The sequence below is a fragment of the Mustela nivalis genome (assembly GCF_964662115.1).
Source record: "Mustela nivalis genome assembly, chromosome: 2".
Taxonomy (NCBI): domain Eukaryota; kingdom Metazoa; phylum Chordata; class Mammalia; order Carnivora; family Mustelidae; genus Mustela; species Mustela nivalis.
Genome location: NC_139021.1, coordinates 107,767,008 through 107,778,336, shown reverse-complemented (window position 1 = coordinate 107,778,336; position 11,329 = coordinate 107,767,008). Strand labels below are relative to the sequence as shown.

Genomic DNA, 11,329 nt, shown 5'->3' with positions numbered 1-11,329 from the left:
ACGGTGGCTCTTCTATCAGATATCACCAGGCCACAATGTAAGGTATTTGGTCTCGATGTAGATTGAACACCTCACTCAGGGTAGAATAGATCTGAGCCTAGGCAAACGTTCCTTCCGGCAGCCACCCTGTGGGCCACTCTAACTGGCAGAGTGTTTTTAGTGTTCCGGGGAAACCTTGTCACCTGACTGGGTGGCTTTACCTTGAAAATCCTTGAAATGTTCAAGAACAAGACCTAGGGGTTTCACAGGTCCCTTACTCTCCGCTTGTCCCATTTCTCCAAATACAACAAACAACACAACAGACAAGAAAAAAAAACAAGGCAAAGACAACCACAGGCCCAGCAATTCCCATCCAGAGCCCACTGATGGTGGGGACTTTCTTGGTCCCTGACAAACCAGACAATGGACAAAAAAAAAAAAAAAAAAAAAAAAAAAAAAAAAAGCTAGAGTGAAGACAAAAATAATATGTTTAACTAAAACTACAATAATTAGTTAAAAGATTTATATTTTAAAAAGGTTGTGACATCAAAAACATTAAACATGTGGTTCCCCACAGTATAGAACTTCAACAGTTTACATCAATGGAAAAGTCATCCACACAGAAAGTCAATAAGAAAAACATCAGTCTTAAATGAACCATGTATACTGAGGTGAATGGATAAAGATATCACACAAATCAATACTATTCAGCCATAAAAAATAATGAAATGGTGATGGTCGTGGTAACATGGAGAACCTTGAGAATATTTTGTTAAATAAAATAAGAGAAAGACAAATACCATATAGTCTCACTTGTATGTAGAATTGGGAAAAAAAAAAAAAAAGAAACAGATTCATAGATACGGAGAAGAGATTGGTGTCTGCTGAGGGGAGGGACTTGGAGGCCTGGGAGGGCGGAGGGATAGAGCCACAGGGTGGGGCTCCCTCCCCCTCCCTCAGGAGCCCTTTGTGACCAGACACTAGCTCTGTGATGTGGGCCTGGGCCTTGTATCTGCACCTCCACACCCAGGGCTCAGTTGTCTGAGGACAGCAGTGTGGTTGGACGCTAAGTCTCAGAGCTCAGTTGTCTGAGGGCAGCAGTGCTATCAGACATTAATGTCTGCTGAGGGAAGAGATGGAATATTATCTCTTCCCTCAGCAATTCTTTTTTAATGGTTGGCTGAGCTCCAGTCCCATTATCTGGGCAGTTAATGTCATCTTTGCCCTTGTTTGTGGGATAGGGCTCTTTGTATATTTAGTTTCTTATTTCCAGCCTGATCCATCCTCACCACCAGGGAAGAAATACAGGAAGAGCGGGAAGGTAAGGAACCCTCGGACCAGACCCAGCAGAGTATGATTCTATCTTCTTTTCTATTATTCCTTCCACTTTTCTGAGTCACTGGAGAGACTCCTGAAATGGGAAAGAATAGAATGGGTATTCTCAGGAGAGAGCAGACCACCATCCATCCAGGACAAGCCAGACTCAGCAGGGGTTAGAGGGACACGAGGATTTCTCCCTGAAGATCTCGGGCCAGAATCCAGGTGTGGTGAGGGGTCCAGGGCAGTGTCCCAAACACAGTGACCGGTGGCCAAGGACCAGAGGCTAAAAGCTGCCTCTGTAGCGGAGGTCAGGCCCCTGAGCACTGTGTCACCAGCCACGGTCCAAGGACAGGTATTTCAGGTGAATGTTCCCCCTTCAGGGCTAATTGAGGGCAGTACTGAGCCCAGGAGGTCCCAAGCAGAAGCTAGAGTGGGGCTCTGGCCTTGGAAAGTGGGGTCCTATGTGAAAAAGTCCAGTTGCGCCACCAGGTCTGGTATTGTGTGTGTTTCTTGAGCAGAGGAACAGTGGCAAACTTCTCACATAGGATATCCTTCTGTACATTCTTCAAAGAAGGAAAACTGGAAATATTTGTATCCATTTTGAAAAGGAAATGAGTAAAACTAAAGAAAATCACAATCCGCCCACCCCCTTAGTTAAATATAGGAAGTCACACTACTCATGAGCAGTGAGCACCTGCTGCTGGGCTGGGGGTCCCAGCCTCCCAATGTTCTCTTATCTCAGTACCAAGCAGAGCCACGGAGGAGCATCAACAGAAGCCAGAGAAGCCAGACTCTGAAAGGTGAGTGTCCACCACTCACCCCTGCGTGCCCCAGTTACACTGTGCCCCCTGCTCTGAAACCCGGCCCCACCACCTCCCAAGACACCAGGGCCTGAGCCCATCCCTCAGGAAACAGAGCCCTGGGAGGCAGGTTGGGGGCTCCTGGGAGGGAGATCACAACCCACCCAGAGGCTTCCCAGATTCTGCACCAGAACAAAGCCCTGAGGGGCTGGAAACGGGTGTCGCCCAGCAGGGGCCCCAGGGCCTAGACTAGGGGCAGGACCTCCTTCTTCTACTGTTGACAAGCTGTTCAACTCAGCTCAGATTCCTCTGTAAAGCCATGCAGTCCTTCCTCCCCCAGCAAGGTCATGAGTGAGAAAACACTTTGGAAAAGACAAAGTAATCCCCAAAATGAACCCTATAATCACCGTGTGGGCACGTGACCTTTGACAGTGCTGTTTGGGGCTTCCAAGTCCAATCCCCAAAGGTTTCCCCTAAAGGGACATTATACCCAGTCTCCTGTAAGACACCTGGGCCCCCGCCTTCCCCTTGACCCAGTCTCCTGTTTCCAGCTTGCAGAAATTGCCTGCACGAGCTGGAAGAGTTCCGCAGTTTAGTCTCTCTTCTGCAAAGGTAATGAATCTGCCCCCCTTATCACCTGGGTGGGCCTCCCCGAGTCTGTGGTGTGACCCCCAGGGCTGCAGGGAACCGGCCTCTGGGGCTGCTTGCGGGTGCTGGGAGGAGCCATGGGACAGATTGTGACCAAAGCCCCAGGCTGAGGGACAGCAAGAGCATTGTGATGTGGGTGTGGGGCGTGGAGAGCCATGGGGTCCTCTCCCGGCCCCAGGCTGCTGCAGCGACAGCTCACACCTCTTGTCTCCCACAGCCACCTGACAAGGGTCTCTGACCAGGGGGGCTTTCACCAGTCCTTACATCAAGCAGCCCCTGGTCAGGTGTGCCAAGGGGCACCAGCTGGAGCCCATCAGCCATGCAGGGAGCCTGTGGAAGGCGCTCCTCCTGCCGTGGCCTCATCACCTGCTCGTGCTCCACTGACAGGGCCCCCTTGGCCTCTGGCCTCCACCCTGCCAGTGAGACCTCAAGAAGAGCAAACTAACTTTAAAAAAATCCTACCAGACACAGTGAGAAAGAACTTTCTTCCAAGTCATTCCAACTGGGCCTCTCTCATTCCAGCCATCTCAGGCCTTGGCCATGCCAGCTACCCCATTTTTTCCTTTTCCTGGTGGTGGGAAAGTACCAAGTCCTTGTTCTTGCCTGGCACATTACAGCACAAATGCCAGCAAGAACACGTGTCCTGCCACCCACCAGATGCCTCATTCTGGCATGGCCTTACTAACAGGCAGATAGAGACTCATAACCCTCTGTTTGTCAATCCGGATGTCCAGAAGCTCCTTGAACTACTAATCAGCAAAAGGGTAGAACTGAAGAGTTGGAAGGAGAAAGAAAAGGTTGGGTCAGTTTTCAAGCAGGGGTGCCCAGATGACCACGTGAGCTTCTGGGGGACTCTGTGGAAGCTTCTGGGTACTGAGCAGACCACCACCACCCAGCCATCTTTCTGGAACATGAAAAACAAAGCAGAGCCACTGGCCCAACCTCAGCCATTCTCATCTCCCAAGGTCTTGGAAGACCACTTGCAATGGAAACGCAGCCAGCTCTTCTGGGGTCTCCCCTCTCTGCACAGTGAGTCCCTGGTGACCACTGCCTTGTTTTCTACCCACTCTTCTCCACTACAGTCTCCCTCTGTTTTATTCAATGGGACCTCTAATTGCTTGCCAGTTCTAAACCAGGATCAAGTATCTTCACAGTTTTCCCATGCCCCACCATTGTTCCACCGTGGGATCCAAACTCAACCCTCAACACTAACCTTGCCCCAGCCCCAAGTCCCCCTTGCACCCTCTGTCCCAATAAGACCACCTTCTCTCCCATCCCAGAGGAGGACCAGTAGGGTATCTTTTGCTACATCCCAGAAAAATACACAATCCTTCACCCCAACTAAAATGCAACATCTGGAGTGGCCCTTGTTGCCAAAGCAACAAGGAAGGGGGAAGACTTTACCCACTATGGAGAAAAGATCTCCAAAATTCTTTAGCCAAGTCCCTCCCAAGCTTCTAGAGGACCACCAGGCCTCCCGGGCCCACAGATCAGGTTCTACTTATCAAGGGGACTTTGTCATCTTTAATATCCAGAAGCCACAGCTTCAGAGGAAGCTCAGCAGGGATAAACAGCAAAGCAGTTTGCCCCACAAGGTTCAGCTGTCTCTGGAACTGAGGTGGCCTCAGGATGAATCCCCAAGAATGAGTCAGGCACAGAGAGAGCAGGGGCTCTCAAGGCCCTTTGTGTTTAAAGGTAAAAGTAGCCAAGCTACATGGAGGACCAGGTCCAGATACCACAGGAAGTATAAAGCAAGATTCAAACTAGAGAAGAACTTTGGTAAGGGTCTATGGCAGTGTCTGAAGAGGACACCAACAGGTCTCTCCAGGATCTCAGCTAGATTCCCAGTGAAGGTTCTGGGAACCAACTCTGAGAAGGAGTTTGGAAGACCCTTAATAGGGGCCTTGGAGGGTGATCCAGGAAAATACTTAGCCAGGGGCCCAGACAAGAAACATATAGAAAAAACTTTAAAGGTTCATTTACACAGGAAATTAGGACAGATCAATATAGGTCTGATCCCTGTGACTGTGCGTCGATCCTGGTTTGTGGCCAGCCATGCTTTTCCCAAGTCCCAACCCCACATGGTTATCAGAAATCTAGCACCCTTAAAGGATCAGGAGCTCTGCGTAAACACCTCCCATGAGCTGTCCTTCCTTTGTCCTAACACTCAGCAGAAGCTGGAAACACACATCATAAGTTTTCGAGTGAGGCGTAAGTGGGACCTACCTCTCCAAACTGTTGAGCCCATAGATCTCAAACTACTTGAAGCTCAACATTTGCCTTTTCCCCAGTCCCCCTTTCCATGCTCAGCCACCTTTGTACCTGGGGCCCCCTCAAAAGCCAAATTTTACAAGTTCTTGGGGAAACCACCTCAGCCCCATCCAGAAGAGAAGGGTATAACTAAAAAGTCTGATCCCACTTCAGGGAGTCCCCTGCCTGTTCCCTCACCCATACGTGAGCAAATCCAGCAGGCCCTGGGAAGGACTTTACCTGGTGATGGCCATCAGTCCTCAAAGATGTCTTTATCAAGACAGGAGGGCAGTTCACCTTCTTGGGCCTCTATTCTCAGCCTCCCAAACAGAACCCTGCACAGCAAGACTGGTATGGGGGCCAAGAAAGACAACCTGGAACCAAGTCCAAGTTTAGCAATGGCCAGGAATGAGCTAAAAGAGAGTGGGGGTCAGGCCTCACCAGACATGGTAGCAACACTGAAGATGAAGCTCAGGTCCCAATCTCCAAGGTCTGAAGGGGCCACAGAGGCTATGGAGGCCAAGAAGGCCCCTGCCTGGAAAGTTGTCTTAAGACCCAGTGGGCTGGCCAACAAACCAGCCATTTATGTGGATCTGATATCAGGATATCCAGGTGCTAGGAAAAGCCCCTCACCATCTACAGTGTTGGTTGCTCAATATCCAGAGGAGGTAAGCCTTGAAACAAAGGTTAGTAAGGTTGAGCTCCAAGAGAAGATAGAGTCAGAGAACCAGCCTGAAGGCTCTACCACTAGTGAGCTTCCTCAAGATTCTCCCAGTGACCTCCTCCTTCCAGACTTTGCCACTTGTGTGCTTGTTGAAGACAGTGGCACCAATGTGCTCCCACCAGACTCTCACACTAATGCTGTCCTTGCTGCAGACAGCTTGACCACTCAAGAGTCACCCTCCTGTTCCCAAATGGAACGTGCCAGTGGAAAGACACCATCTTCCCCGGTGTCACATAACCTTAGCTCAAGTGGATCAAGCAGTGAGGGGCAGCAAGAGCCCTGTGGACCAAAGGTTGAGGAACCAAGTGACAGCCAGAGCAACAATGAGACCACTGATGAGGGAAAGGACGAGAAGAGACCCAAACCAGAAGAGAATAAAGACAGGTGTGCAGAACCATTGACAATCAGGGCTTCCCAAGCTAGCAAGATAGGCCACCCTCCCCAGGTCAGAGGATCAGGAGAGAGCCTTGGGAGCAAATACCTCCGGCTCATGCCACTGGAAAAGGGACACGTTTTTCCGGAAAGCCACTTTAGACAAAGGATGAAGAACTTTCTGCAGTGCCTTAATCCCAATAAAAAGAGCAAAGGACTGGAAGGCCCCCTTCAAAAAGGCAAGCCTGCATCGGCTTCTGCCCCGAGCTGGGTACCAGTCAGAAGCAGATCGGTTATGGACAACAGGGCTGCCGAAACTCAGACGGTAGTGACAGCCGTGAGACAAATCCTGGTGGAAAAATTGGGACTCCACCAAGGAATTCGGGCCTCAGAGATGTATCAGCACAAGGAATTGCAGGCCCCAGTACGTAGGCATTCTTGCCCTCACAGGGCTTTCGCCTTTACAGACCCGAAGAGAGTGATGGGAGGAATAGCCTCCAATCAGCAAGGTACCTCCAAGGGCCATAGCTGCCCGAGCAAGAGCCAGCTGACCAGATACAGGAATGGTGAATGGAAAAGCCTCCCCAGGAACCTGGGGCCCCCAGGCAGACCCAGCCAGCACCAGCCGATGGTGGCAGGTGTCTCAGGTCGAGTTCATCATTATCCTACATGCAGTTTTCGAAAATATGCCTCAACCTATCAGGCAGAGAACGCTTCACACATCTTTTCTGGTCAGAAAGATTTCCCTCAAGAAAAAATCGAGTATATGCAAAGAAAGTCCATTTTTTCTCATATTAGTACATCCTCTGTGTGCTAATGACTTCCCCATGCCACAATTTTGTCTCCTGAAAATATATGTTTGGTGTTTTTTCTCTCATGAGTGGTGCTGGACTTTGTGTGTGCCCTGCTTGGGTGGAGGGGATCAGAGTTTTCTCTCCCCAAAGGCCTTCTTTGGTTTCCAGAATGATGGGGCCTTGGAGGGCCAGGGACCTTGGGGTCCATCCCGTCCCCTTCCTCACACACCTTCCATTTCCACGACAAGGTGAACAAGACCCAGAGTGGGACCTTGCTCTGCCCATCCTCTCCTGCTTTCCTTCCACCTGAAATTTGTGTGGTTGTAGGGAGGGTCTGCTGAGGCATAAATCCCACTCAGGCTCCAGGAAGACAGAGTCCTAGATCAGAGTGGGGCCTGCAGTTGGGAGACGCAAGGCTGGCCTTGAGGGCAGAGGTGAGAAATCCTGCCCCCATCCACGTATCCTGTGGGGAGTAGAGGACGGCCATCCCAGGAGCCTTCTCACCCCCAGATAATCTCATCTTAGTTCCATGCAGCCCCTTTTACACTCGGAGCAGCAAGGGATGAGCTCTCTCCCAGCACTGAGGGTGTGTGGGATGCCACAGAGAACCCCAGGCACCAGCCTGCCCAGCCCCAGGGCACTGAAGGGGCCTTCTCACCACCACCCCCTTCCCCTTCTGGGGGATGGGTGGGGTGTGGCTGTTGGCAGGGGGACCCTGTACTTAGGGTGGGAGGCCAGGAAGGAAGCCAAGTGTCAGGGTAAGCCCATGCCTGGTGTGACGACTGAGGACCCTTTGTGTCCCACTGCCACCTACAGGCCCAGAGGGGAGAAGTTGGAGGCCCCGGGACTGTCCCCACAGGATTTCCACCCTACTCCAGCTGCCAAGTCCAGGGGTGGGGTTGTGAAGAGGGTGGGGTGGGGGTTGTACAGAAGCCACCTGAGCTCCCACATGGAAAGCCAGGTTCCCAGAGACAGCCAGGCCTTCAGGCAGAGAAGTTAAGTTCTGCACAATTTGATAAGCTTGTAGGACTGCGGGCCCCGGGAAGACTTGTGGTCTGTGACCTTTATGTACACGTGTGGCCCAAGGATGGCTCCCAGGGGACTGGTGGGGACTCGGAGGCCAAGGGACTGGCCTGGCTCCTGGTCATGGTTACCTCAGAGCCCAGAAGGGCAGGAGGACAAGATGGGGCTTGTCCCACCACCGGCTGGAAGGAGGTGTCCAGAATGAGGATGCAGTCCAGGAGGCTCCCTCACCACCCGTGTGCCCCGGTCCCAGCCCAAAATCATCCTCTAGGGCCCCTCACACATAACTCACATGGTAGAGAGTCCCACAAGTCGGACGTGCACTCCACACTCCTGTTAGTAGAAGTGCCGTGGACAGGAGGCTGGTGGAACAGCCAGAAACAGGAAGGAGCAAATCCCCTTGCCCTTCTCCTGCCAGATGGTACAAGAAGGCCAGAAAGGGAAAGCCCCATGCCAAGAGACCTTGTGCAGAGACCTCTGACAGAGACCCACCAAGGCCTCCCACAGAGACTCATACAGAGACCCACACTGAGACCTCCCACAGAGACCCACACAAAGCCCACATAGATCCTACACAGAGACCTCTGACAGGGGCCAACATCAAGAGCCCTCATGAACACCATGTCCACGGATGATCTTCAAGGCCCTCCCACACAGACCTTATGCAGAAACTCTCACAGTGAACAACACCAAGAGACTTCACAGAGAACTGTGACAGAGATCCACACAGATTTCTCTCAGACACACCTCAGAAACTGATCTGAATACCCACACACAGCTCTGCAGAGCCCACACAGAGGCCTCCAAGTGCCCTGCAGACACCAAAGACATACCTTGAACAGAGGGCTCACCTCTATCCTTAGGAGCCCAAGTAGCCACCCAGTGTCAGGCCCCGCTTGGATCTGAAGCCACTTAACAAACTGGCAGTGAAGTTGTGCTGTAAAGGCTTGTGTATTTTTTAATTACTTCTGAAAAAGACTTAGATTCCCCATGTAAACCTGAAAAATCCTTTCCTTCACAAATTTTCATTAGCCTGAGCTCCCATGCACAGTTTAAAGAATCAGAAACTGAAAACAAAACTTTGCCATCGTCTAATGAGGGAAGAACTCTTATTTGTCCAGTTTTAGCTACGGTTTAGTGAAATGGCCTCAGGGGTCATGTTCTTTATTTTGTTAGGGACAAGTCCCTCCACCAAAAGTGACTTATTCACATTGGAAATGCTGTAGGGAGGCCTACAGCCATTGGAACTTGGGATGGAGTGAACCAGCAGAGAGGTCATCGACTCAAATGTACAGACAGCATGCTCTTTGGCCCAGAGCAGCTTGTGGTAGGTTTGGGAGGCTTGCTTTATTTTTAAATCAAAGAACTCACAGTGTCAAACACATGAAGCTGTTTTAGAAATGAAACAGTTTGGCAATATATCTTTTTTTAAATTTTTTTTTTATTTTTTAAAAACATATATTTTTATCCCCAGGGGTACAGGTCTGTGAATCACCAGGTTTAAACACTTCACAGCACTCACCAAAGCACATACCCTCCCCAGTGTCCATAAACCCACCCCATTTCCCAACCCCCCTCCCCCCAGCAACCCTCAGTTTGTTTTGTGAGATTAAGAGTCACTTATGGTTTGTCTCCCTCTCAATTCCATCTTGTTTCATTAATTATTCTTCTACCCACTTAAGCCCCCATGTTGCATCACCACTTCCTCATATCAGGGAGATCATATGATACTTGTCTTTCTCTGCTTGACTTATTTCGCTAAGCATGATACGCTCTAGTTCCATCCATGTTGTTGCAAATGGCAAGATTTCATTTCTTTTGATGGCTGCATAGTATCCCATTGTGTATATATACCACATCTTCTTGATCCATTCATCTGTTGATGGACATCTAGGTTCTTTCCATAGTTTGGCTATTGTAGACATTGCTGCTATAAACATTTGGGTGTACGTGCCCCTTTGGATCACTACGTTTGTATCTTTAGGGTACATACCCAGTAGTGCAATTGCTGGGTCATTGGGCAGTTCTATTTTCAACATTTTGAGAAACCTCCATGCTGTTTTCCAGAGTGGCTGCACCAGCTTGCATTCCCACCAACAGTGTAGGAGGGTTCCCCTTACTCCACATCCTGGCCAGCATCTGTCATTTCCTGACTTGTTGATTTTAGCCATTCTGACTGGTGTGAGGTGATATCTCATTGTGGTTTTGATTTATATTTCCCTGATGCCGAGTGATATGGAGCACTTTTTCATGGGTCTGTTGGCCATCTGGATGTCTTCTTTGCAGAAATGTCTGTTCATGTCCTCTGCGCATTTCTTGATTGGATTATTTGTTCTTTGGGTGTTGAGTTTGCTAAGTTCTTTATAGATTTTGGAAACTAGCCCTTTATCTGATATGTCGTTTGCAAATATCTTCTCCCATTCTGTCAGTTGTCTTTTGATTTTGTTAACTGTTTCCTTTGCTGTGCAAAAGCTTTTGATCTTGATGAAATCCCAATAGTTCATTTTTGCCCTTGCTTCCCTTGCCTTTGGTGATGTTCCTAGGAAGATGTTGCTGCGGCTGAGTTCGAAGAGGTTGCTGCCTGTGTTCTCCTCAAGGATTTTGATGGATTCCTTTCTCACATTGAGGTCCTTCATCCATTTTGAGTCTATTTTCGTGTGTGGTGTAAGGAAATGGTCCAATTTCATTTTTCTGCATGTGGCTGTCCAATTTTCCAAACACCATTTATTAAAGTGGTCTTTTTTCCATTGGACATTCTTTCCTGCTTTGTCGAAGATTAGTTGACCATAGAGTTGAGGATCTATTTCTGGGCTCTCTAATCTGTTCCATTGACCTATGTGCCTGTTTTTGTGCCAGTACCATGCTGTCTTGATGTTGACAGCTTTGTAATAGAGCTTGAAGTCCGGAATTGTGATGCCACCAACTTTGGCTTTCTTTTTCAATATCCCTTTGGCTATTTGAGGTCTTTTCTGGTTCCATATAAATTTTAGAATTATTTGTTCCATTTCTTTGAAAAAGATGGATGGTACTTTGATAGGAATTGCATTAAATGTGTAGATTGCTTTAGGTAGCATAGACATTTTCACAATATTTATTCTTCCAATCCAGGAGCATGGAACATTTTTCCATTTCTTTGTGTCTTCCTCAATTTCTTTCATGAGTACTTTATAGTTTTCTGAGTATAGATTCTGTGCCTCTTTGGTTAGGTTTATTCCTAGGTATCTTATGGTTTGGGGTGCAATTGTAAATGGGATGGACTCCTTAATTTCTCTTTCTTCTGTCTTGCTGTTGGTGTAGAGAAATGCAACTGATTTCTTTGCATTGATTTTATATCCTGACACTTTACTGAATTCCTGTACAAGTTTTAGCAGTTTTGGAGTGGAGTCTTTTGGGTTTTCCACATATAGTATCATATCATC

General features: G+C 49.0%; 1 protein-coding gene across 1 annotated transcript; it reads left to right on the top strand.

Annotated features, from left to right (window-relative positions):
- Positions 1-1,114: 1,114 nt before the first annotated feature.
- LOC309859333 (spermatogenesis-associated protein 31E1-like) lies at positions 1,115-6,957 on the top strand (the record flags this gene model as incomplete). The annotated part of the gene is made up of 4 exons (XM_082719984.1): positions 1,115-1,300; positions 2,042-2,099; positions 2,651-2,711; positions 2,965-6,957. The coding sequence occupies 4 exons, from the start codon at positions 1,115-1,117 to the stop codon at positions 6,908-6,910; spliced, it is 4,251 nt and encodes a 1,416-aa protein (XP_082576110.1). The 3' UTR covers positions 6,911-6,957.
- Between the last annotated feature and the right edge of the window lie 4,372 nt (positions 6,958-11,329).